General features: G+C 42.3%; 1 protein-coding gene across 1 annotated transcript in view; it reads right to left on the minus strand.

The window, feature by feature from the left end:
- atad2b (ATPase family AAA domain containing 2B) overlaps positions 1–27,835 on the minus strand; it is a 126,320-nt gene that overhangs the window by 82,901 nt on the left and 15,584 nt on the right. Inside the window, exons 18-23 of the mRNA XM_033648440.2 lie at positions 23,516–23,702; positions 23,139–23,324; positions 10,905–11,040; positions 8,846–9,039; positions 8,593–8,752; positions 3,301–3,423 (exon numbers count right to left, since the gene is read on the minus strand). Of these exons, the coding sequence (XP_033504331.1) occupies positions 3,301–3,423; positions 8,593–8,752; positions 8,846–9,039; positions 10,905–11,040; positions 23,139–23,324; positions 23,516–23,702 (986 nt within the window). The remainder of the gene's footprint in view (positions 1–3,300; positions 3,424–8,592; positions 8,753–8,845; positions 9,040–10,904; positions 11,041–23,138; positions 23,325–23,515; positions 23,703–27,835) is intronic.

The raw sequence follows: 27,835 nt of genomic DNA on the forward strand, positions 1-27,835 counted from the left end.
CCGTCAACAGACAATAGACTTTGTGTGTGCAATATGTGTGTGTGTGCGTGGAGATGGGAAAAACACTTCTGAAACACACTGCTGGAGAGATAGAGTGCTCGTGTGTGTGGGGATGTGTGTACAAACACTGAAAGACGAGGAAGGTGCTTTGACAGGCAGTGATGAAAATGTGATCCGACAGACGAGGATGGCCGAGGGGTTGCGACACGGTGAGCGAGGTGCAACCGCATGTCCATCAGCGCAAATATTACGACAACAAAAAATGACAATGATTTCCCTTTGCAGTGGCTCCATGTTTCACTCTGAGAGGCTGAGTGTGACGGGAATGAAAAGCAGAGGTGGAGTGTGGAGTCATGCAAGCCCCTGAAAATGAGACATTTCAACTCTGACATCAAGTGATATTGAAGTTTTTTGGCCAAATTTATCATGGCTCCTTTCATCTTGTCACGGGGTGTGGGGGGGAGAAAATCCACTGAGATGCACTGCGGGTTTTGAACACTGCTGCAAATGGGCATCATGCAGCGCTGGGCTAATTGATAGCTTTATAGCAGGACCTTGACTGGAAGATGAAATATTTACACTGCTGTATTCCTCCTCTCAGGCAGTTGACTTCTGCTCCTGCAATATTCATTTAGCATCCTGTGCTTTTAGTTGCTAAAAGAGGAAATCAAAAGCAACAGAGTGACTTCTGAAAATTGCTTCCTCTTTGATAAGTTTCCCGCTCGACACGGAAGAGCCAAACCTCTGTGGCTTAAGTCAGAAGTCAATAGGCCCTCAGGGGGTAAAGGCTGCGCATAATACTGTAGATAATGTTTTTAAAGAGAAACCGGGTCCTCTTGTGCAGTTTCCTCAATGCGCTTGTGAGCCTTAAAACATTCCCAAAAAATGAATCACGACAGACCAGAACAAAAAGGGCAATAATGTGTGACAGTGTCTCATCTCCTTGAAAGATAAAGGATATTTCATGGGGAAAAGCACGAGGCACTTAGATCCGCTTCTGATGTGGCAGAATGGTTTTGTTTTCTCATGCCTGTGAATTCAAAAACTATCAAGAGCAGGGAGGGACATGTCTTCATGGTCAATCAATAAGAGACGGAGGGAAAAAAAACTTTGTAGTGGTTTCATTTCTTTCCGACTCTGCAGTCTTGGCTAAGTATGGAGCAACAGGAATTTAACTACACTGTATATGTGTGTGTTTCTACGTGCATAAACCTAATTCAGATTTACCCTAAATCCACTCAGCACTGCTTGGGGCTGTTTGGTGAGTGTACAGATGCAGAGCGCCAGGCAGACAGCGAGCACAGAAGGCACTGTCTGGAACACTGAAGCCTCGGGCATCGCTCCTTTCCGCGCCACATAGTCTACACTAAAAACTGACTGCTCCATCAAGTGCGACCGGGCTAGCCTACAGATTTTTTTACCCCTTCCTAAAAGCAGGTTTCTATTCTCTGAAATAATCTATCAAAGACTTTCTAGAAACAAAGAGAGAGGGGGTGAGGGGGCAGGCCGGGAACTACACAGCCAGCGTGGACTGGGCTCATTATTCATGTGAGGGAGTATTCTTCCAAAATGTTTATTTGTTTAGATAAACAAATGATGCCTCTCAGTTCAGGGTTATTACTATGCTATATTAGTCTGCTGTTCCGATAATGTACTGAAAACAAGCATCCCTAGATGAAAAGGGCAGTGAAGATGAAATTACAGGTATTTATCAAGTAACTGGAGTTATTAAGGTTAATGATCTTGTAAAGCTGTGCTGTAGTACACTACTAATTAAAGGGGCAGTTCGCCCTGATATCAAAAATACATACTTTTCCTCTTATCTTTAGTGCTATCTATCAGTTTAGATTGTCTTGGTGTGAGCTGCTGAGTGTCGGACATGTCTGCCTTCTTTCCAGTATAATGAAACTAGAGGGCACTCAGCTTGTGGTGCTCAAAGTGCCAAAATCTAAAAACTCAACAGCAATGTCTCTTTCCAGAAATCATGACTTGTTTACTCAAGATAATCCACAGACCTTGTTGTGAGCAGTTTCATGTAGGAACTATTTTTTTTCTACCGAACCACACCCACCAACCGAATCACCACACAGAAGGAAGTGTGTATCTACTGCTAGCTCATCTAGCAACACTGAGCTAGCTAACGTTACAGCTCACCAGAGGGGGATGTCACGAATTGTGCTTATTACTCAGAGATTCCACAATACTGCCACAACAAAGAGCCTTTATTACGCTGGCTTTGCTGGGTTTTTTTTATCCAGAAGCAAACGACGCCGACGTAATGCCACCCTAGTATGTGTATCAACCTCTCAGTGGACATATAAAAAAACACACCGCCAACACTTTCTAAACAATAACAATGGCATAACATGGCAATAACAATCATTTTACCGTTCCTGATATATAGTGGTTGATCTCGTCCTCTGGTTGTGGGGTAAGGGGCTTCCGGACCTCACTGCTTTTCCAATTTGCGAACAATTTCAAGTGCTGTTATTCCTTGAGTTAGCTGCTAACTGCGTCTAGCTGCTTTTTCATTCTTACAATGGCGGGATGCACACATAACACATCGACAAAACGTCACGCTTCTCCTGTCCTGCCGGCTTACATTTTTAGACAGAAGTCAATTTGCCGCCATTATTAGAACCACAGCTGGCTTTAAGGCGAGAAAACTCTGTACCAACTATTCTGTATTTCTACCTTTGTTGGCAGAATAACAGCGCAACATTCCCGCCGTCAACAGGCAGTATAATAAAAGGGGCTAATGTTTACATCTCACACTGTCTGAAGCCTCTCAACCATGAGTAGATGCATGCTTCCTTCTGTGCGGTGATTCGGTTGGTGGGTGTAGTTCAACAGAAAGAAAATACTTCCTACGTGAAACTGCTCACAACAAGGTCTGTGGATTATCTTGAGGAACAAGGTCATGATTGCTGGAAAAAGACATTGCTGTTGAGTTTTTTAAATGTATTTTTTTTTTGGCACTTTGAGAACCACAAGCTGAGTGCCATCTATTTCCATTATACTGGAGAGAAGGCAGACATCTCTACAGCCAGTATATCCAACACTCAGCAGCTTGCACCAAAAAAATCTAGACTGATAAAAGCACTACATGAAAGACGAAAAATATGTATTTTTGATTTTAGGATGAATTGTCCTTTCAGGGATACATTTGGGCCTGTAAATGTTTTCGATGTTAACAGAGATGATCAAGTTTTATAGTGTGATCCCTCACCTGTACAACAGTGCACAGATACAAGTACAATAGCTGGTGTGTTATTTCAGTGGCTGAGAAACATTTCTTACCCCTCTTCCTGCGCGCCTCCTTGATCTCTTCACACATGCGGTCGAACTCGGGGTCCAGCTCAGACGCAAATATAGCATGGGCTGTGTCCTTTAAACTGCATGCTCGGTGCCTGATCACCTTGTCTGAGAACAGAGGAGACAGTGAAACATGACATCAGTGCCACAAGATAAAAAACAGTGGTCCTCTGTGCACGTCCTTTGAATCTCTGCCATGGCATTGTAACATTTTTTAAGATAGCAGTTTCTTTTTCTCCCATCATGTAATTTGCACAATGATGTTGCATGTCCGCAGCACCCCATCATGTATGTAAATGTAAGGCAAAAAGTCAATAGCCAGCCCACCCCGTTTCACTGTATCTGTGAGAAAGGGGATTGTAGTATTTTCTCACAGGTTGAATAAAAGGATAGAGCTGGCTTTGGTGAGAAACGTCAGCAGGCACACATGCATGGGAGTCTTGATATCACCACTTCAGCCCTTTAAGACAAAGGTGGGGGCATACACACAGACAGGCACATATACAAGGAATATTTTCTGAAATGCATTCTCTCTCACACTCCTTACACCTTCATAACTCTTATGCCTCTTTTCCCTTAGATGTACCGCAGCATCATTAAATCCTCCTTTTTCCCCCGCTCCTGCATCCATGGAGGGAAAATAAAGACGGAGCTGAGGAGGCAGGCTAAAAGCATAGGCACTGTAAACAGGCAGTCTCTCATTACGGCAGGCAGAGGGAGAACAGTTCAGGCAGAGAGTGGCAGAGGGGTCACAATCTGCCAGCTTCCTTTGTCTAATTGGAGGATGGCTGCCTAATTGCGATGGAGGCAATTTGTGTGCGTGCATGCTTTTCCACTGACAGAGTATGTCGAAGTGTGTGTACATGCAAGTGCATTATAAGGGCCTGTCAGTGGAATAGGTGGCAAAGGCCAGGTAGGATGCCGTGAGAGCTCATCAGCACCCTTATGGGCCTTGCCTAACCGCCCCATCTAGAGCTGAACATGAAACACTGCTTCCTACTCGTTCCTTCGTAGTAAAAGGATTGTTATTGCCATTTTCCTCAAGCAACAAAGACGTATTTGTGACAGAGGCACAGAGATATCAGCCTTTTTAACATGACCAAGTAATTATTTAGCAAGGTGAGGAGGTAAAAGACAAGGAAGCCAACACGGTTGTACAAGGAGGGATGGCACAATGAAGATAGCACGAAGGACAAGGAGAAACACACCGCTGAGGGATAATGAGGTTTTTTTCCCAGCGCTTTGTGAGCTGATGTAGAACTTTCCCAGCAGCATAATTGTGCAAGGTCTGGGCCATATTCCCTGGGCCAAGCACTGGGTGAGAGGCTTCGTTAGTCTTCTTTATTAAACTGCCTAATTGCGTTTTTCCCCTTTAGTGTATCATTTGTAGACCCTGCATTCCAACAAATGACCCAGGCCTTCGCCTGCAAAGACAGAGATATGATTTATTCATTTGGGCTGGCAGAGAATTGCTTCCCATTGGTGTCGTGTGAGGGAACCAAGCAGCTAAATACACAAGGCAGGAATTAAAATGGTAATATCAATTAAATAGTCTGAAGCAGACCTACTGTATGCAGCTTTCAATTAACATCACGGTATTGCTCTTGAGGATTTGATTCTGGGAGAAATTAACTTTTTTCTTCTGTGTGACGAGCTCCATTTCTCGAGCAACTTTTCCTTCATTATTATTTTTTAATCTCTTCCACTGCACCCCTCCCTATCATAGACCCATTTTGTCTTTATTAAGTGGGGATAGGGGATTTTTAGGGGGAGAGAACAGGTCAGCAGTACATACCACACAGGTTATGCTCAGCCTGCAGGAAAATTTAGATTTGGTTCTTAAATCAGATCTTAAAGACAGTCTGAACACACTGTTATTTGCAAGTAATTCAATTTCAATTTCATTTATAAAGCCCAATATCACAAATTACAATTTGCCTCAGAGGGCTTTACAGCATACAACATCCCTCTGTCCTTTGGACCCTCACAGCAGATAAGGAAAAACTCTCAAGGTAATCAGACTGGATTTGTGTGTCCAGACATCACCAGCCTATCTGCATGGGTTGCTGTAGTAATTGACGCAGGCATCATTAATTATGTAGCGACAGTGGTGACATGACTTTCCATTGCAGAAGCATAAAAACGAAGGTCCATCATTTCACCTCAGGTTGTCCTCTTATCGCTCTGCTAGTTGCAGCGTGGATCTGCTCAGCACTGCCGTCACTCTGGACTTGATGTAATTGTTGTGTGTTGTGTTCAAAGACACTTTAAAATCCAACTCAAACCAACCTGCAAATGTGGTTTGGATCACACTGACAAAAACTGCATTTCATGCCTCTTTTTTTTGCTGCCCAGACCTCCTAAAATAAATCTGAATACAAACTGATTATGCCAAAAAACGATTTGGGCTGGTAGTCTGAACAAGGCCACAGAAGTCGTTTACATCATCTGAAAACTGGCAACCTGAAGAATAATTTGAGATGCGGCTCAGCACTGTGTGTCAAATTTTTCTGGTCATAAATATGTAGTAAGTAGTGTTTTAGTATGTCATCTATTCAAACATTTTAAATTTAAAGTGTGAAAGGGCTTAGAACATTATGATGGAAGTATTTGATGGCCCTTCCCATGCTGAATTATATCTAACAATTGCTGTGACAATTTCTGATTTTTTTTTTTTTTTCAAAGATTTGGTGCTAAATTCTAACATTTTCTTCTACCTGAGAATGGTAAAAATTGTCAAAAATCCCCTTCAAAATATCAAATTAAGACACCAAGACTTTCATAAACACCAAAAGAAATCCATGCTGTAATTTGGTGGATTTGGAGATTTCTGTAAGAACTGCATTTTTCTGGGACTAGATGACAAACACTTCTGTTCTGGAAACTGCTAACAAACCCCCTTGTTGTCAATATACCCATGAAAGTCATAGATCCTCTGAATGCCCGAGGTCTCTAGTTTGTGTTTGTAAAGTTTAACAAGGCTGTGATTATCCTAGAGGTCACAATAGGTCATTTTATACAGTGAGGTCAAGTTTCAAAAAATGGACTTACTACAATGAAATGGCTACTATGGGGACTACCATCATCACACATGAATAAAACTGTGCTCATTGGATCCACAAGAGTCTCAGCTTTCCAGTCAGACCCAATTTATGCAATTCAAGTACTGTTTAAGGATCCCAGTTCACAGAAATATTCAAATACAATAGGCAAACACAACAGTTGTGCTGCATGAGAATAACTGCATGGGACTAGCATAAAGTGGGCATGTCACAGAAGATATCCTGAGTTGAGAGTTCAAGAGACACATGCAAGTTTTCTTTATCCTTGTCAAAATTGTGAGCGTGATTTCATCACCTCTCTGACAAACTAGAATGACATGAATGGTACCAGTAAATTCCTTCTGTCTTCTAGTGTCATATTTTCTCCACATGGGCTTTTCCCCCATCATGCAAGCAAGTACCCCGTTTAAACAATAAATACAAATCCAATTTATTTGTAAGCTATTGCAAATAACTGGCCTCTTTGTGTGTGTGTGTGTGTGTGTGTGTGTGTGTGTGTACATGTGTGTTCTTGTGTTTTCCAGCACTCATTATGAAGCCCATATTTGCCTTTGGAAAAAGGTGCTGAGACAGGAAGGAGGGTGATGTAAAAATCTGTTCAAATTGCAAGACAAGAGACAATTAAATTTTCATGCATATGCAGCCTTTCTCAGCTACGGAGCATGAATTACACTGTGGAAATATTATTTTCGGTGGGGGCTGTATGCGCTTTATTTCATTTGGATTTCCAAGTTGAAGAAAACAATCTAGAGGTTCCGTAATTTGACTGCCCGCAAGCCCTTTTCATAAGTCATTAAGTGTTAAATCTAATTACTTTTTACTCACACAATGACAGCCAAATGGAACACAACAGTAACTACACAGACACATGGTCATACTTATTTGGACTGTCCAATGCTGTCTTACTATCAAGAGACTGTCTTGCGCCATCACAAAAACTGGAAAGTTTTATTGAGTATGTACTGTCGAAGTTACAGAGAGTAGAGATCATTTTAGGATTGAGTTTGGGATTAAAGGAATCCATCAACATTTGGTTGAAGTCTTAGATGCAATGATCAATATAAATTTAATTTATAGTTTTATTTTTTACCTGGCAAATGGCACGTCTGATGGACTGCAAGCATGTCAGGTGTGCACACATTAAAAGGGATTGTTTGGATCTTTTTAAGTGGGGTCATATGAGGTACTTACTTCTAGTCATTTCATTACCTACAGTAGATGTTGGTCCGCACACCCCAAGTTTGGAGAAGCAGACAGGGGTACTGACACAGCAGCTAAGTAATGTACTGCTGTTGATGGGGGCAACATTAACAGCTTCAGTTCCCATCTATGCCCTCTTCAAAGCCACTTAACAACATTAACAGCAAGAGTAATTTTAGCTTGCTTAACATATGAGTTGCTTATCTACTGCTGCCGCGATCAATTTTTTGTTTGTCTTATCGTGTGGCTTTTGTGAATGAGGACTAACCCTTTTCAGTGCCAAAATCAAACAATAACAGGAACAAACTTACTGATCAAAGCAGCGGTAGATCAACGGCAGCAATGTTAGACCACCATTTTTCTCAATGAGAACTTTGGAGAGAGCGACATACTCATCAGAAATTGTTGTCTGGCAGCACGGTAAAGGGGTGAAATTGTTCTAAATATAGTGTAAACTTACACTGATATTAATTTTTTTGCGGTGCTAGAATACGTTTTGTTGCTGCGCCCCTGTCCACAGCTGTACGTTGTTTATCTTCCGTGTTGGTACTCCTGTCTGCATGTCAACCAACATCTACTGTGATACACTGACCTCATACAATCCCACTTCGAGAGATCCGAACTATCCCTTTAAGGTTCATATGTGTACAGTCTCAGAACCCATTGGCTTTTGGTCTGACGACAACAGAGCCTCCGGGGATGAGGGCCAATATTTCGGGGAGATCTGGTGTAACAAGCAGATATCTGAGCTAAGACTTCCTCTTCCATGCTCTGGTCATTTCAGCCTAATCTCTTTAAGCAGATATAAATGCAGATATTTTTTTAAAAATAGCTCACACAAAGCTAACTCTTTGTTGGCTGATGAGGTCAGAGACTGCATTTTGGCCCCTGCTTTCCGCCTCTCCATACAGAGTTTTTACAGTCATTCAAAAGTGGTTGGTCAATACTACTGTGTGTAATACATGTGTGTGCATTAGTGTATTCATGTGCGTGCCAGTGTAATTTTCTTCCTCACCTCCAGGATCCTTGTCAGGATTGTATTCCAGAGCATTGCTGCAGATGAGATCGATATCCACCAGGAAGTCCTTCACTGTCAGGTACTGGAGAGTGTCAATCTTGGTCATGACAGTGGACAGGTCCATGGGCTGCCGAATAACCTCCAGGTAGTCTGACACCTGACACACAAAGTTTATTTTATTAAACCAGCTTGTCAAGCTCTGAGTTAGCTATCAAGGTGTGGGTCCCTACATGAGTCCATTCTTCTTTACCTCCTCAATGTCCACTGGCTTGCTGAAGATGTTGAAGCGTTTGTCAGTGGCCAGGCGCTTGGTCACATCCCTGAGAAAGAGCCGGAGCTCCCGTAGTGTGTTCTCCTCCTGCTCAGCCAGGCGGCGCTGTTCCTCTGCTGACAGGACTCTGGGGCCTGGAGCCTCTGCCACCGGTAGTGTCTCTATACACACCTCTGTCGGGAGAGAAGCAAAAAAAAATAAATAAATAAAGTTGGAAGAAAAGAGAGAAGTATACTAACTAAATAAAGTTTTCGCACAGTTCTGTCTATAAACAAGACCTGAAAATCTAACACCAAGAGCAATCCAGACACATAAAAAGAATCTTTCAAGTTTGCCCACAGCAACAAAACACAACGGCCTCTCGTATGGGCAAAATCACTACACCAACTATGCAAATAAAATATAAACACTCATTGGTTAGAAGTGAACAACCAGACAGTGGAATATCAAACCTGATCCTTGACTGTTTCATTTGATCATCATTGCAGACACAAACCAAAAAATACGTACCCCAGGGAAAAAAAACATGTTCTGAGATTCTTGCAGCTGAAAAAAAATAATACAGCTACTCTCCTTCCCAAACACAGGTTGTGAAATACACTAAGGAAAAGCCTCTGGCCAATGACAGAGTGATGAAGCAAGGCAAGCAGATATCCTCTCCTCTTCTCCCAAGGTACCAGTCCTCGCCCAAGGCATCTGCCGACATCGTTAGGAAGGCTCCACAGCACCTCGGGCCGCTTCACTCACTAGCAGCAATCCAAAACCCTGATTCTAATTATGGCTAATAGCAGCCGGGCCCTCTCATAGCAATTCCTCTCCCTGCTTTTCTGCTGGCCTCTCTGTTGGAAGCCAGGCTGCTGTCTTAGTCAGGCAGGAACCCCTGAAGAGCACCGGGCAAGTAAAGCGGGGGACCCCTGCCTTGCATCAATGAGCAAACTGTGGATGAACGCTGGGCACAATTTCCATTTGAAAGCCCAGGAGGACAGTTCTCTTATATTGAACCCAATCGTGGGGTGAGGAGAGCTCTGAGGACTGGGGCGGTGGCAAGGGGGTACAGGATGTATGGGGGATGCTGATTTTTATGTGGATGAGGGATAGAGATGTCAAAGAAAATACAGGTTTCACACTGCACCAACTTGTGAGTGTAAACTCCTCAATATTTTACATCTGTATGTTTCTATTTTCTTAAAGGGATAGTTTGGATCTTTAGAAGTGGGGTTGTATAGTGTATTACCTACAGCAGATGGCAGATGGCACACCTTAAGTTTGGAGCAGCAGGCAGGTGTATCAACACAGACGCTAGGCAATGTACTGCTTAAATATTTACTTACTAAACATATTTCTTCGCCGCCTAAAAAAAAATCACTGTCAGTTTAAGTGTATGCTATATATTTACCACTTTAATGTGCCATCAGACAGTCATTTCCGACGGGGAACTGAAGCTGTTAGATTGCTTTCTTCAAAGCCAGACTCCATTGAGAAAAACAGTGATTTAACATCACTGAACACAGGAGCTGCTTCTCTATCACTGCCTCAATCAGTTCGTTTGCTTGTGTTATTGGGTGACTTACACTAACACTTAAACTGTTACTGTTTTTATGTTTTTTGTGGGACTAAGCAGCAGTACATCGCCTAGCTTCCATGCTGTGTCCGACCTGCTTCTCCAGACTGGGGGCGTGTCAAGTGACATCTACCATAGGTAATACACCTATGGATAAGTACCTCATACAACCCCGCTTCAAAAGATCCAAACTATCCCTTTGAGTGAATTTAAACAGCTTCTAAGATGTCAAACATTTAACTGCAGTGGGCAAATATGAATTATGCACACACACAAGAGGATCTCTCAAATACCAATGAAATACCATCTGCTCCTCCACCTTCCACTGGACTCAGAAAGGACTGTGGGAAAGATGGAGACCTGATCTAGGAGGGAAAGACACACATGCAGACAACACTGCCCTCTAGCACTGACAGCAGAGATGAGACATCACTGTCTCATCCTGCATGTGTATGTCTAAGTGAGCACAGTGAGTACCTGTGATCCTGAGGCGCGGCGGAGCCCTGGCCGCTTGGACCAGCAGCAGGTCGGAGAAGAAGCTCCTCCGGTCCTCTTCTCCTGGAGGGCACAGCGTCACTACCTCCCCGTAGGTCCTCTGGAACATACTTCTCACCTGTATTAAAAACAAACAAGGGGTTCATAAGAATTCAGTCACCACCACGATATACTGATACGCCCTCCGATTAAACTCCTGTTGTAATGACGGTTAAAGCATAAAACAACCACAAAGGCCGAGGCTCCCAGCTAGATTTACACTATGAAATGGCAAAGCAGAGAATTACCTCAGTACGATGAAACTATGGTGGCTGTGTGGGAGGTTTCTGTCCTTTTCCTTGCACAGGGCAGCGCACCAAATCTCCTTCCATTTCTTAATTTTACCTCCCTATAAAATTCATCACCTTTTTTTTGAGAATCCTACATTTCAACCCAATTTCATTTTGTACACCCACTGTATTAAACTGATTACTCCAATTTATGTTTGTCACATAACTGGGAGTGCGTGCCTGTTTTCATCAGCCACTACATTAAGCTAAAGCACAACTGAGCACAGTGGAGACGGAGCATTCTGCTTAGATGAAGTTCAGGACTTAAAGTGGAAATAGGCACACTTTTGGCTTTAACGTTATCATTATGAAGTAAATGTTGATTGCACAATGTAATGGCTATAGCATAGTACACCATCTGTGTTTAGATTGGTTCCCTATAAACCTCACTTTCATTATGCAATTCTGTCAGCCGCTCAGTACGATCTCCCGGGAAACTGTGGGCTTGATTCATGGCACAAAGGAAGTGCGCCAACCTTTTGTTTTCCCTGGTAACTCAGCAGGTTTGTGGCAGGTCAGTGGCCTTGTGGTAGAGTGTCCGCCCTGAGACTGGGAGGTCATGGGTTCGATCCCCGGCTGGGTCATACCAAAGACTATAAAAATGGGACCCATTGCCTCCCTGCTTGGCACTCAGCATCAGGGGTTGGAATTGGGGGGTTAGATCACCACATGATTCCCGAGCGCGGCACCGCTCCCTCAGGGGATGGGTCAAATGCGGAGAACAAATTTCACACATTCAGGTGTGTGACAATCAGTGGAACTTTACCTTTACCTTTACTTTTCATGTTTTATTTTCAGTGAAGAGAAAACTAACAAAAAATAAAATAAAAAATAGATCAATTGATCATAATGTCGAAGAGTTGGGTTTTACATTTCCGATTATTGACTTTTCTGTACTGAGACGTCATCTTTTAAGAGAGAATCACAAAGCATGCAAGAGTCAATTATTTTCCACCACCCCTGTGTGGCATATTATTCTGTAACGTGAACACAGTTCTGTCTTCGGTCTGAATCCCTGCTAGTTGTTGACCCCAGTAACAAAACAATCCCACTCAAACACTCAGCCTTACAACACCTTTCTCAGTTTGCATCGCCTCTGTAATTCAGAGGTTATCTTATATCACAACATAAGAACTGCAACATCAAACTATGTTGATAAATTCACATTTGTAACCAGATTTGACCGATCCTCCACCTGGTTTATGTTAAATGATAATTTCACTGCATTGTCTGGGGTGTTTAACACATCAGCTATGTTTGTAAAGACACAGCTGATAATTAATAATTATAATAGTGGAACATGAATTTGCCTGTAATTATTATGATCAAAACAATAGCTGGGGGAGGAAACAACACATCTACAACCAGCAAGGGAATATCTTTCAACCAGCGCATATTGCTGGGCCAATTTTACTGACTCTCCATTCCAGCTTCCTAAAAATATCCTCTCTTAAATTCAGAGATCCATCCACAAACCCAGCTGGTACGGTGTAGTGTTTTGATTTTTTGTTGTTTTTTTTACCAATTTTGATAAGTTAATACACAGTAATGGGAGACAAGGCTTTTCCCAGCTACCTTAATATCTGGTGTGCATCTATACTGGGGCTTCAAAGATCCCAGTTCACTTCCACGATGAAGCTCAAGGCCGCTCCCGATGGGAAGCCCTGTTGCTGACCAAGCACCTCCTTTCCACTTTATATCTCCCCCCATCTGTCTTTCACATCGATCCTCTCCCTTACCCGTGACATGTTTGTTCTCCCTTTCTCCCTGCATTGCCTTCTGTTCTTTCTTATCCTCCCTCTCTCTGGATTTCACAATCTCTCCTCAGAAGACAGGAGAGAAAAGGAGGAATGGAGTAAAAACATCGAAGACAGTAGGGGAGCCAGAGACAGCCAAAGTGTATGTAGCACACAGCAGGTAATGATTCTGAGTATTTTTCATCATGATAAAGGCTGCGGGGGTGTTGACACAGGGAGAGTGAATGCTTAAAAAGAGGGAGGTGTAGAGAAGAGAGCTGAATGTACAAAGGAAAATTCAGGATGTCTGGCTGGGTAGTGCAACTGTAAAACAAAACTGGACACCTGTTCTGCTAGCATGATCAATTCCTAACTGCAGAAACAGACTTAAAAGCAACGCAAAAACATTTCTGTCAGACTGCCCGACTCTGCCCTGTTCCTACATCTCCGTCTCAATTTTCTGCAAAAAAGAATCACTACTGCAGGTGTAGAATGAGACGGCAGTAAAACACAGCTTGAGTGAATAACTCCTCGTGTAATCCACATAAAAACAGCTCAGACACCTTCCTGAATCACAATTGTCTAAACATGGTACCTTAACGCTCTCAGAAACCAGGAGGGATGTCTCAGAGTAGTAAACATCCTGCAATAAGAAAAATGGTGATAATGGCGTCCTGACAATAATGCACACAGTGAAGTCCAGATAGTAACAACTAAGTGAAGGTAAGATTCAGCCTGAGATTGACAGGCAGACTGGTGCAGCGTCAGCAGTAATACAGACGCTATACTGGACTGTCCTGGCAAAGAGGCCGCTGAAGGCAAAGCTCTCGATTTACCACTGCATCTACATTCCAACCCTAAACTATGGTCATGATCTCTAGGTAGTGTCCAAAAGAATGAGGTCACAGATAAAAGCGGCTAAAAGGAGCTCAGAGTAGAACTGCTGCTCCTTAGAGTCAGCTGAGGTGGTTTGGGCATCATCCCTGTGGAGCTGTTCCAGCATGTCCAACTGGGAGCGGACCACAGGGCACGCTGGAGGGATTACCTCCCATCTGGCTTGGGAGTGCCTCGGGGTCCCCCAAAAAGAGCTGGAGGATGCAGCGAGGGAGAAAGATATGTGGACTACCTTGCCTTGCCTGCTGCCACTGCGACCCGAACTCGGAAAAACAAGAGAAAATGGATGATGTATGCTCTCACTAACTAAATGTTTTACATCCACTGAGGAAAAATGACCAGTGACGTTACAGCACACGGCTCGGAGAGTTGTTTTATAACCAGATGGTGCTATGCCTGAACAAATGTGGCTCAAGTCATTTCTAAAGACAATTTTTCACCATTATTTTGTACAGTTTGTGTAGGTACCATGATTTTGAAGAAGACTCAGCATTTCTTTCAGATCTGCTGCATTTTGTTAACTCACACAAACGCCATAATTTGTGCCATGACTCCTATGTGTATTACAAAGCTTGAGGTATATGAAGCAAATTGACAATATGGGTGCACTGTAGTTCAGGAGTGGGTAGTCGCAACTTCCTTGAGTTTGTAAGCTTGTGTTGCCAAATGCTCTACTGTGCATAATATATTATATATCATTTAACAAGCAGCAGAAACTGCAGTTCCTCTAATGGCCACTTGAGGCTGGCTCCAAAACCAAGTCATTCCTCATATACCCTAATGTTAAAATGCCCAACTTTACAGGAGAAATAAACATGTTTACAGCCTGGTAAAAAACAGTTTTGGTCTCTATAGCTAATTTCAATATTAATGACAACTGTATGGGGGGTGAACATTTATATAACTTACGCACAATAACTCTTATTAAGGCTTAAAGGCGTGTTTGGGTGTGGCCACTTTGAGTGACAAGTGGGTGCTGTCCATTGACAAGTTGCTGATTTTATGGTTTTAAGCCTGTTTTTACTAGCAGAAATTAGCATTATTACAGTTAACCATAACTGTGGAGTGTGCCAAATCTAGAAAGATTTAGGGTCTGGCTATGAGTAATGCAAATGGCCCAACTCGAGGGGCAGCACCAAGCATGCATTTGAAAATATCACTGCACGCAATTGGATAACACTACGACCAATCAGAACAAAACTTAGCGCTTAGCTACCAGTGGAGCTAACTGGTAGATTAGACTCTTGCCGTATCCGGTCGGCAAAACAGCAAAAACGTCCTTCTTGCAAAGGAAAGACTCGAGCGCCCTCTTCTGTTCCTCTTTTAGAGAAAAAGCCAAGTCTAACTCGTTCATTGTAGCGGCCAAAGCCGTTTCAAACAGCTGGTGTTCATCCGTAGCCATCTAGCAATGTTTACTGACTGATTCCGGACTTTGTCGTCGCAGCGCTGTCGTCATCTGTTTAGCTCGCCTCTGGCCCGCCTATATCAGATACACCAATGTGATTGGTGCAGCTCGGCTCCAACAGCATGGGTAATGAGCATCATTACTGATTGCCAGAGTGACTCGCTGAGCAAATTCAAACTGTGCTCTCGCGAGATCTCTGGATTTCCAGGGTAGCATGTGATGCCAATGGGCACTAAAAAAATTTTTTTGAGCAGTACAGCCCCTGTGAAATGACTTGTTCCACTAACAGGATTTGATCCACTCAATCCAGTAACATTTGGAAAGTCCAGAAGTGCAGCACGATTAAATCATTTTACACTCATTCAAGTTAGTGGGGCACTAAACCGCAAGTAGCCAGCTCAGCCGGCTGAAGTCTGTACAGTGCGTGCTCAATGAGCCAATGATGCGCAAGCAGTGCCAATCATCCAGGTAGTTTTATACTGCGGAAACAGAGCATTTTTGGCTTCATGCACCACTGAGCAGCTTTCATAGGGATGAACGTGTTCCCACCTTCAATGCTGTATCCAGGTCTCTTAATACATCCATGGTACATCCATCCACTGTGTTAACCAAGCTAGCAGATAGCACAAGGGTTAGCTCCACCCTCTCGTACAAATAGGGTCACTTCTAGCTCCAAAAGTCCAAGATGGAGATGGCAAAAAATGCCAGACTTGAGGACGTCAGGATGGTAACATCCATCATTTTACACAATCTGTCTTTAAGCTGGTGTAAAAGTATAGATGTTAATTGTTGCACTAAATCAAGATTTTTTTGGTTGAATCTCAGAAATGCAATCTTCAATGTGCTCGAAGACAAGTAAACATTGCGCTCCCAAAAATAAATCCTGACTATAATGAATTGGTTAATTTTTTATAATTATAACTCCATCCACGCCATTGTGCTGCAAAATCAACCAAAAGCGAAACATCTGACATGGCTATTGTTTGAAGCATTGTCTACTTTATCTCAACCAGATTAATGATGCATTAACAATCAGGTCCTGGTGGTAAAAATGTGGTGCGATTCGTCATGTAGTTTATACCATTAAAACGCACTTGAGATGACTCAAAACACACATCCCAAAAAGTGTTACAGCGGTAAAAGTAAAGACTGATGGGACACGATCTCTCACTCTAACTGCAGTTACTTCACACTTACAATCACGTGTTCTAGCAATTTCCATCGGTCCTCCACCAAGAAGGAAGTCAATCTAAGCGGAGTGAACGGCTGTTAAGGGAGGGAGGGAGGCTATGTAGTTGGACCCAAGCCTGTAGTGTCAGTTTTGGCTGGGGAGGGATGCTGCCTGTTCCCTGCTGAGGTTTGGAGCTGAGGCAGCAGCTGTCACTGTGTTTTCCGTGCCAGAGAGTGAAACAACACTTTCAGAGATAGCCAAATCACTTAAAGCACCATAGACTGCAGCTTGTCTATGCCTAAAAAATTAAACCAAAACTCCTCAAACCTTGCTGAGGGAAACTACTGGGCCACTTTGGAGACAAGACACAAGCAATATCATTTGATAAAACAAACAATTATAGCTGCTTAACATGTACACAGCCTGAGTAAATCCCACTCACGTAGTCTTAGCAAATAGTCTGCGAGTCATACTCGCTCTACAAAACCTGGGGGGCCAACTACTAGATTTGTTCCCGACTTCCACACAGAGCTTTTACTTACACCTGCATCACAATGAAAATCATTTGCAGCGGTGGTTGTGTGTCCTCATAGCAGAAACTTGAAACCTGCTTGTAATCCACTGAGTGTTCACTAAGTGTTAGTCGTACACAGTTACTCAAAAGATATCGCAATACCCTGCAGTTAAAACGATAATATGCCCCATTTTATTAATACCAATACTTCAAGAATGACCGTTTTAATAAGGGCAGTATGTACTATGAGCTGCATCAATGTGAGACAGCAGCAAGCTGCACACACACACTGCCCTGCTGTGTGTATGTGCAGTGATCTGCCTCCACTCCCAGAGGGCATAGTGGGAGAGGCATGGCTGCAAATGCAAGTTCCCTCTCTGACCGTGTACGGTTTGTTGACAAAGCATACACACCAGGTGAAATACAGCATTTTTTGGGGGACACAGACGACAATCAGGGCAAGCCTACAGACACTGCAAAGCCTGTCTGTAAAAGATGTTTTAAACCTACACACTCAACTTAGCAATGCATCTCGACGAGAGCCGTGCAACAGGTTAATGAATGTGATACATAACACAAATAGTGCTCATGCCCTCAGATGCTAATCAAGCGAGTGTGATTTATTTTGTAAAGAAGAGATGTTTTTTTAACCACGAAAGTTTGACAAGGCAATTAAGGGCAGTGATGACTGTTTGGTGACTGTGGCTCTGTCTTTTTAGCAAACTTAACAATGTGGCAAACTATATTCAAACGTAATATCCACACTGGCGAAATTAACTTGTAGGCTTCTTTAAAAATTAGGTGTTCACAGTTATACAGACCAACAATACCCATTATAAATTATAAAATTATTACTTTATACTCCATCAGTGCTGGTAATGACATGTACATTTTTGTCAATAATTATATGCACAGTAGAGCTCAGACTGCCACCAAGGTGCACTGATTAAATAAACAAACTATTATAGTATAAGGGACATCAGATCACTGCATACCATGTTAAAGCTTTAATAACACTATGACCTGAATCCAATTATTTATAATAATCAAATTATTGTCATAATTCATTGTCAAAACATACCTACATGTATGGAAAAACAAACAAACAAGAAAAAACCTAACAGAACATAAACTACAATTTAACTGACTGAAAATAATAAACATAAATGACATTAAAGGGGAACATCACCTAAATTATGAATTCCAATGTTATTTTCATGGCATTGGAGAGTTCACTCAACATGTGAACATGAGCTACTCTGTCACAGCCAGAAATCAGAGAAGTAAGTCTCAAACTTGATGATGTCTTAGGGTATAAAGTCTTGAGCTGCTCCACAGACAATGAATGGGAGCCTGATTTTGTGGAATACAGAGTTTTATTCTATTGTAATATTCTCAGTTCTGAAACAAAAAATTGTACCCATATACTAAGAACATTACCCTGGGTGCTCTCAGTGTCATCTAGATTTTAACATCTTTTTCCATCCACTCGTGGATCATTCGTGTTAACTAATATTTTTGGACCACAGTATGAATAACGTATGAATTTTGAAAATGGGTATAGTTCCCCTTTAAGTCTGGCTACTCATGGTGATGAAGCTCAAACCCAGGATTCTTCAACCTTCACTCTGGAGCAAAAATCAGCCTTTGAATTTGAAGAAATAATGATTTTAGATGTATCGTGATAAATATCGACTGACATGAAAATTTTTATTATGATAAATTTTTTAGCAATAACGCTGAGCACGACATCAAAGTCATAATTTTTCTATTGTGACAACACTAAATCCAAGTTTTCCCACACATTCATTTATTTGTGGCAGCCCCCCACGATTAAACCATCTGCTGCCATGTTTGATTTCAATTTCTGGAGCTGAACCGTTAACTAGCAGCATTGTTGGAATATATATATATATATATATATATATATATATATATATATATATATACATATATATATATATATATATATATATATATATATATATATATATATATACATATATATATATATATATATATATATATATATATATATATATATATATATATATATATATATATATATATATATATACACATACATACATACATACATATATATATATATACATATATATATATACAGTACAGGCCAAAAGTTTGGACACACCTTCTCATTCAATGCGTTTTCTTTATTTTCATGACTATTTACATTGTAGATTCTCACTGAAGGCATCAAAACTATGAATGAACACATGTGGAGTTATGTACTTAACAAAAAAAGGTGAAATAACTGAAAACATGTTTTATATTCTAGTTTCTTCAAAATAGCCACCCTTTGCTCTGATTACTGCTTTGCACACTCTTGGCATTCTCTCCATGAGCTTCAAGAGGTAGTCACCTGAAATGGTTTTCCAACAGTCTTGAAGGAGTTCCCAGAGGTGTTTAGCACTTGTTGGCCCCTTTGCCTTCACTCTGCAGTCCAGCTCACCCCAAACCATCTCGATTGGGTTCAGGTCCAGTGACTGTGGAGGCCAGGTCATCTGCCGCAGCACTCCATCACTCTCCTTCTTGGTCAAATAGCCCTTACACAGCCTGGAGGTGTGTTTGGGGTCATTGTCCTGTTGAAAAATAAATGATCGTCCAACTAAACGCAAATCGGATGGGATGGCATGTCGCTGCAGGATGCTGTGGTAGCCATGCTGGTTCAGTGTGCCTTCAATTTTGAATAAATCCCCAACAGTGTCACCAGCAAAACACTCCCACACTATCACACCTCCTCCTCCATGCTTCACAGTGGGAACCAGGCATGTGGAATCCATCCGTTCACCTTTTCTGCGTCTCACAAAGACACGGCGGTTGGAACCAAAGATCTCAAATTTGGACTCATCAGACCAAAGCACAGATTTCCACTGGTCTAATGTCCATTCCTTGTGTTTCTTGGCCCAAACAAATCTCTTCTGCTTGTTGCCTCTCCTTAGCAGTGGTTTCCTAGCAGCTATTTGAACATGAAGGCCTGATTCGTGCAGTCTCCTCTTAACAGTTGTCCTAGAGATGGGTCTGCTGCTAGAACTCTGTGTGGCATTCATCTGGTCTCCGATCTGAGCTGCTGTTAACTTGCGATTTCTGAGGCTGGTGACTCGGATGAACTTATCCTCAGAAGCAGAGGTGACTCTTGGTCTTCCTTTCCTGGGTCGGTCCTCATGTGTGCCAGTTTCGTTGTAGTGCTTGATGGTTTTTGCGACTCCACTTGGGGACACATTTAAAGTATTTGCAATTTTCCGGACTGACTGACCTTCATTTCTTAAAGTAATGATGGCCACTGGTTTTTCTTTAGTTAGCTGATTGGTTCTTGCCATAATATGAATTTTAACAGTTGTCCAATAGGGCTGTCGGCTGTGTATTAACCTGACTTCTGCACAACACAACTGATGGTCCCAACCCCATTGATAAAGCAAGAAATTCCACTAATTAACCCTGATAAGGCACACCTGTGAAGTGGAAACCATTTCAGGTGACTACCTCTTGAAGCTCATGGAGAGAATGCCAAGAGTGTGCAAAGCAGTAATCAGAGCAAAGGGTGGCTATTTTGAAGAAACTAGAATATAAAACATGTTTTCAGTTATTTCACCTTTTTTTGTTAAGTACATAACTCCACATGTGTTCATTCATAGTTTTGATGCCTTCAGTGAGAATCTACAATGTAAATAGTCATGAAAATAAAGAAAACGCATTGAATGAGAAGGTGTGTCCAAACTTTTGGCCTGTACTGTATATATATATATATATATATACACACACACACCGTTCAGATATTCAGGGCTCCTAACTCTCAGCAGAACGTCAGGCTCACTTAAACGTGAAACTTAACCATATATGGCGCCTCTAATTCTGAGGGAAACACTGAAATTTGTCGTGTTCATAGGAAGCTTCTGCATAAGAGATCTGAGAGCTGGATCTAAAATAAGCAGAATCACCATTAGTGGAAATGACTCAATGACTCACTGAACAGCAGCCTTATCAAAACCAGTAACAAAACTGCAACAGCAACTGGGCCGTAGTCCAGCACAAGGGTTTGGCATTATTGTTAGTGATTTGTCAAATATTTATGCCATGCATTTTGATTGCCAGTGTGGGTTGATTGCCAGACAGGGACACAGTGTGTACTACAGGCATAATAGTTTGATTTTTAACATAACTTTAGGCAGACACTGTGTCTTCTTACAACTGTACAAAAGTTAAGAAAAGAACTGATTAACAAGTGTAATGATGCAACACCACTATGAACTAGCAGCGCAAGACACTCAAATGGAGAAGACGACACAGGAGAAAGCCAACATAGCCTGAGGACAGTGTTGATATCCTCATGCAGCACACCATTTGTCCCATCATGAGCTTCCCAGCTTCACAGGCTACATGGCTATGTGTTCAATGAGCAAAGAAAAGGTAATTTAATGAAAACAGTAATTGCCAGTCCTACGTGGTTTCAGCCAGTCACGTAGTATGTAATGAATAGCAATCTGTCACATGACACTGAGGCTGAATGGTCGGTGCGGTGTGATTACTTCCATTTTCATACTTAACGCAGCATGTAATCAACAAACAGGGCAGTTAGGTGAAAAGCTTTAAGGGAAACTACACCCATTATTCCAAAATTCATACATGTCAGTCCTATGGTCTACGACAGTCCAAAAATATAACTAGAATACTTGTGTAAAACAGTTGTATGCCTCCATCAACCAGTCAAGTTGCAGTTTACATCCATGTCTGTCCAGATGTGTGTGAAACATAGATGTTGTGCACACATAGTTCCCCCAGCAGCACAAAAGATCTTTATAATCAGCATAGTTTCAAAGTAAACACCCAGGCTTAGTGTCACCAATTTAGTATCCAACCAAACGTTTCTCCTTCTGTTCCTGAGTAATGGCGTTAAATGATGGCCAGACAAGTGTTTTTGCAGAACGTCATGTTGACCTTAGACTTCTGGCAGAAGATAACCTTCAGAGCCTGACGGGCAACGCCTCTCCTCCTCAAGGCAGCTGTGTCCATGTACGCAGCTGCCTGTGACGAAGAGCAGCATGAAAGTGAGCAGCGCACTCTGCAGCTAAATCTGGGGACCTGAATATCCCCAGAAATACACTGCACACTGACTGACAATGAAAAAGACTGCTAAACTTGAAGGAAACTCAGTCGATCGATGATTCAAACCTCTGCATTTCAGGAGGCAGCCCTGTATGATTTTTATGGCCAAAAACTTTTTTTGTGATTTCATAGTGACTTTAACCTTTGACCACCAAAATCTAATCACTTCATCCTTGAGTCCAAGGATACGTCTGTGCCAAATTCGACTACATTTCTCAAGGCACTACAGAGGCTAGAAAAGATCTTCAGCCTCACTGGGTGTAACAGCCCAGGTGCCTCAGTCCTAATGAGTCCACCACAGAGAAGGAATCATCCCCAGAGCCTCGCTCCCCTTGGAGCATAGCCAGGGTTGACGCCTTGCCAAAACAGCAGTCACACACATACAAAGACACAAACAGAAAAAAAAACCTGAGCAGCCTGGAGGCTTATTGACGTGGTGTGTGTGTGGCCAGGGGTGAAGACACGGGGCTGCCAACCCCCGAACCTAATTAAAGCCCCTCTGTTGCCTGACTAGAGAGGACCTTCCTCCTTATTTGTCTCCGTCCCTTTTTTCCAGCTCCAATTTTCTCCACTTCCCCTCGCTCTGACGCCCCCCCCCCCCCCCCCCCCCCCCCGACAGCCTGAACCCACAACGGGTGGTCTGACTCTGCTTTGGCTTTCAGAAAAAGAATAATAAATCCAAAGGGAAGGATGGAGGAGCAGGGGTGGGGATACCCATGTGAAAAGTGGGCAACGGGATAAATGACAAGAAAAGGGAGACGGAGCCAAAGTAAATAAAAACTCTGTGGGAGCACATGACCTTGACTGTGACACTGTGTGTGTGACTACACTCGTGTTCCTCAAGATGAAAGAAAGAAAGGAACCCTTTGAATCCTGCTTTAGCCTCCAAAACCGTATAGAAAAAGACATCACAGTGGCACTCTCCTCTCACACATCATGGAATGAAATCCATCAACAGCAATATGTAATCCTGAAAAACATGGTGCAGGCCTCGAGGTAAATCTGAAAATGTCAGCTCAGGTGTGTGTGCACCGTGTTCCTACCTCGTCTGACAGCTGTGAGTAGTGAGTCTCAGCAGTGGCAAGGATAAGGACAGGGCTGAAAGAGGGCACATCCTGCAGCAGGGTGAGGAAGGTGCTCTTCACAGTGTCACTCACTGTCTCCCACCACTCTGAGATATGTGGCATGAACACCACACTGGGCACGCTCCGCCGGGCCTCGCGGAAAACCTAAAACCACACAGAGAGGTCAAGCACACGTTGCTGCTTAAATCTGACTGAATAAAAGAAAAGAGTTACTGTAGAAATCATTAAACCTGAAAGCCAGTATGTTGCTTACTTTCTCCAGATTTCAACCACCTGTGTAACAGATGGCCTTTTATGGATCTGCATGTGTGTGTGAATGCATCAGCGTGTGTTACCTGAGCACAGGACTCCTCTGGCGTCTTAGCGCTGACGGAGTAGAGAGTGGGCAAATCCAGGCGGTGCACTGGCAGCTTGTCCAGGTGGTGCAGCAAGGCGGGGGCCAAATGAGAGCTCTGTCCTGAGCCCGGGGCCCCAGCCAGCATCAGACGAGGCCGGTATGATGTGGGCTGTTGGAGGGCAGATCTAGAAGCAGATAGAGTTCACAGTAAGCACAGTATCTCTCACCTTTTAAGTCATACTGTCATTCAAAAAGCATTTCCACAGCAGAGGCCGTATTGTTTTCAGTGAAGTCGCAGCGTAAAGCTACAGTAAACTCAACAATCCTCTAAGTGTTTCACTATAAATGCATTTTTGATGTAAGTGGCAGTGGTAGGCCTCAGCACACATTGACACACAGCAAAATTCCAGGTATCTGTGAGAACCGTTTTTTTGGTCAGTTTAAAACATTTCAAGGACAAAATTGAGTGCTTTACATCTCTGACCAAAATGAGAGCAATCAGAGCACAATGAAGACTAATTTGGCCTCTTCTGGACAACAATGAACTCTCTGAACCGGAGTGAAAGCAACACTGCGCTCAAGTGGTGTAGTGTAAGAGAAAGAAAAAGAGAAAATGTTCCCTTGTGTACCTGTCATATGGACATACACAGGGTCCACAGCAGGGGCTCTGCTTGCAGCTATGGGGTGTTTTTTGTGACTGGAATGATATTAATGAAGTAAATAAGAGGATAACCAAGCTGTCTAATGTACATGTGGAAAGAAATCCATTCAATTCTAATTGTACCTGCTGGAGAAACTGGATGTGTCCGAAATTGTTCACTCGTTTAGTACGTCATTGCTGTTGTAAACTTAAAACATGTTGCTGGTGAACCATCTGTAACAAATACTGACAAGATAAAAATGTCACATTACGCTGAGCCTATCTTCCCCGATTAATAAACAACGTTGCAAAGTACATTATAGCAGGGTTGGGTTTAACCAGGAAGAGGAGGTGGGGAAGAAGTTCCATGGACATCAAGTTGCTCTCTCTACTCTGGTCCATCTTGGTGTCCATCCCATACAATCCGTCCCTTCCTTTGGCGCGATGCATAATGGGATATATTGCTTGGTGAGTGACCATCAGTTGTACACTACTTTTTACAGTACACTGTGGGATACTTTGAGTCCACTATATAGGGCATAATAATTCCCACTATACATTCCCCCAATGGGCACAAGCCGGTGTTCTCATTGGGTTGTGTCAGGAAGGGCATCCGACATAAAACCTATGCCAAATCAAACATGCGAATCACGAATATGACTTGATACAAGAGTACCAGCGAGATTAAAAGGACAGGTGAACAAGACGGTGGTGAGACCAGTGATGTTTGGTTTAGAGACAGTGAGGCAAAGACAGAAGGCAGAGCTGGAGGTAGCAGAGATGAAGATGTTGAGGTTCTCTTTGGGAGCGACGAGGATGGATAGGATCAGGAATGAGTACATCGAGGGACAGCTCATGTTGGATGTTTTGGAGATAAAGTCAGAGAGGCCAGACTGAGATGGTTTTGACATGTTCAGAGGAGGGACAGTGGATATATCGGTAGAAGGATGCTGAGGTTGGAACTGCCAGGCAAGAGGCCTAGAGGAAGACCAGAGAGGAGATTTATGGATGTAGTGAAAGTTGGTGTGAGGGAAGAGGATGCAGAGGATAGATGGAGGCAGATGATTCGCTGTGGCAACCCCTAAAGGGAACAGCCAAAAGAGGAAGAAGACATTCGGACAGCACTACAAAATGGGGAACCCACTATGTAGTGGACTATGTCAGAACAAGTGACGTCACGATGTAGCAGTGTTCATTTTGTATCCTACCATCAATGTAGCTACTAATTTTGTGGTTTTTTACTTTGCTCATGGTGTGAGTGAGAAAACACACGTGGATATTCCTTGCATGGACATACGTTTGCCACCAGGCGTTGGATAATTCAAAATCTAGTTATGTTAACCAGGTCTTATTACTAGAGTTTGCTATCAGCTAGTTTTACTATACTGTTGCTAGCCTTTTAAATTGCCTACTAGCTGTTCTCCATACCTCCAATCTGGGTTTTGTGAGTGTGCAGAATCAGTGTCATATATCTTTATGATGTTACATAATCCTCTGCAGCTGCTTGTTCATGCCATCAGCAGACAGCCAACATTAGCTAGCTTTGGTAAGTGTACGTTCGACAAATGCTTCATATCACACATAGCCTTGCGAGAGCATTGTTCGCAATCACTGGTCACAGCGCTTGTTGGTTCACAAGAAAGCTAGGCATGATTGTCAGGACTGTCTGCTCAGTTACTTTATCATTATCATCATCATCATCATCACCACCCAACATACAGCAGTACAGTACAGTACGGTACAGTACAGTACAGTTTGTTAGGTCTGCATCAGTACACAAAATCCATACATCTACTGTGCATTTTGCAAGTATCAAGGGCTGTCTACAGTGAGATTGATAACTATAGCAATAACTAACAATATTTATAAAGATATCACTTTAAAAATCATTCTGACTCAAGTGGATGGTGGAGTCCACACTCCAATAACAAAGACAGTGGCGAACATTATTGTTTGGATTACTTTGAGAGTGATTTGATGAAAGAAAACAGGTCATCAATATCCATTTTCCTAAGCTGCTGAAACAGTAGGGCTGCAGAATAAATTGAAATATATTCAAAAGCCAAATATGGCCGAGTGTAATATCCAAATCACAGCAATTTTTTGATAAAGGTAAAATGTGTCACAACATAGCATTATAAATGAAGCGTTATGGTGGAGATTTCCTGGCTACAAATCATATTCCAGATGCAAGGGAACATGCTTGTTGAGTAAAGACCCCAGCAAAAATCACATTAGCATAGTTTTTAGATATTTTTCAGAGAAAGTGAAATGCAAAAAATACCATTCCATCTAAAATCTCGACTCATATCGCAATATCTGTTAAAATAATTGCAAAATGGTTTCATCTTGGTGCCACTGTTTCCAGAATGTTACGGTTCAGCAGTGTGGACGCTCACATCGTATCAGTATTGTTACAGTCATTGTTCTTGGGGTTGGTAGCGCTTTAGACTGAGGGTGTCTCTGCTCTCATCTTGCTCTTTCGTGATCTCTCCTATATGTTTTGTGGAACTCTACCTACAGGACGTATGTATTAGAACTCCTGGAGATTTTTTTTAAGCTTCCACTGAGGCACAAATGTGTGATAACAACCAAACCCTGGCTTTAAGAGCACTCTAATAAAGTCAGAGTCAATTGGCATTAAGTGGTGACAATCCAATAAAGCCTTTCTATGTTTTTCCTTTGTCTGCCACACACACCTCTATAGTAAAAAAAAGTTTCAGGCTCCTATACAACTTAAAAACTAGAGGCTTGATAGCTGCTTAATTGGTTCATCAATAACTGGTTCCAGTAAATGAAAAGCTATTAGTCACCCAGTTCCTTCAACTCTCCCCTTTTCTGTATGGAAACAGCGACTGAAATTCTGATTTCAGAGATGTCTTATCTCTTTCCACTTTCATCCTCTCCTCTGATCTAGCTCATTTGTCTCCACTGCTGAGCATTTTGTACATGCTGCCACTTGTCTAAGTGCTGCCTGTGGAGCCACTATTTGTTCGTCTTATTATACAGTCCAACCTGTATGGGAACTAATGTGTTGTATTTTAATTAAGAGGTTTCCCTCTACGAGAACGATAACTGTACTTCCAAGGCACACTTGATCTATATTAATCCGTAATTAGAGGACACTATAAAAACCAGTAACACTCCGGAGAGCAGAGGCAACGTCTTGCAACAGTATCAGCAGTCAGCACTGGCTCCATGTTTGAAAATAAATATATATTCTATGTATGCTTGGTATGATGGCATGCTGTCTTTAAAATTCCTTCGCCTGGGGCGGCCTCTAGCTCACTAGCACAGAGTGCGCGCCCTATATAGGCTGAGTCCTTTGCAGCGGCCGCGCTTCAATTCCGACCTGCAGCCCTTTACTGTGTGTTATCCCACCTCTCACTTCCCCCTTTTCTGTCAATCTACAGCTCTTCTATGAATAAAAGGCAAAAATGCCAAAAGCTCATCTTAGAGGGAAAAAATCTTCTATTCATTTTTAATCCCATATAAAACACGTATGAAAATATATTTTAAAAATGTTATTTTCCTGTTTTTGTCTTTAGCAGCATAATTAGACACCAGTGTCTATGCACTTTTAGGGCGGCTCCATTATGTTTTGTTTATTAGTACGTTTTTATATCATCCTGTAGCTTTTCAGTGGTGTTCCTGATGCAGTGTCCAAAATTAATTTTT

The sequence above is a fragment of the Epinephelus lanceolatus genome, chromosome 13 (genome assembly GCF_041903045.1).
Source record: "Epinephelus lanceolatus isolate andai-2023 chromosome 13, ASM4190304v1, whole genome shotgun sequence".
NCBI classification, from domain to species: Eukaryota; Metazoa; Chordata; class Actinopteri; order Perciformes; family Serranidae; genus Epinephelus; species Epinephelus lanceolatus.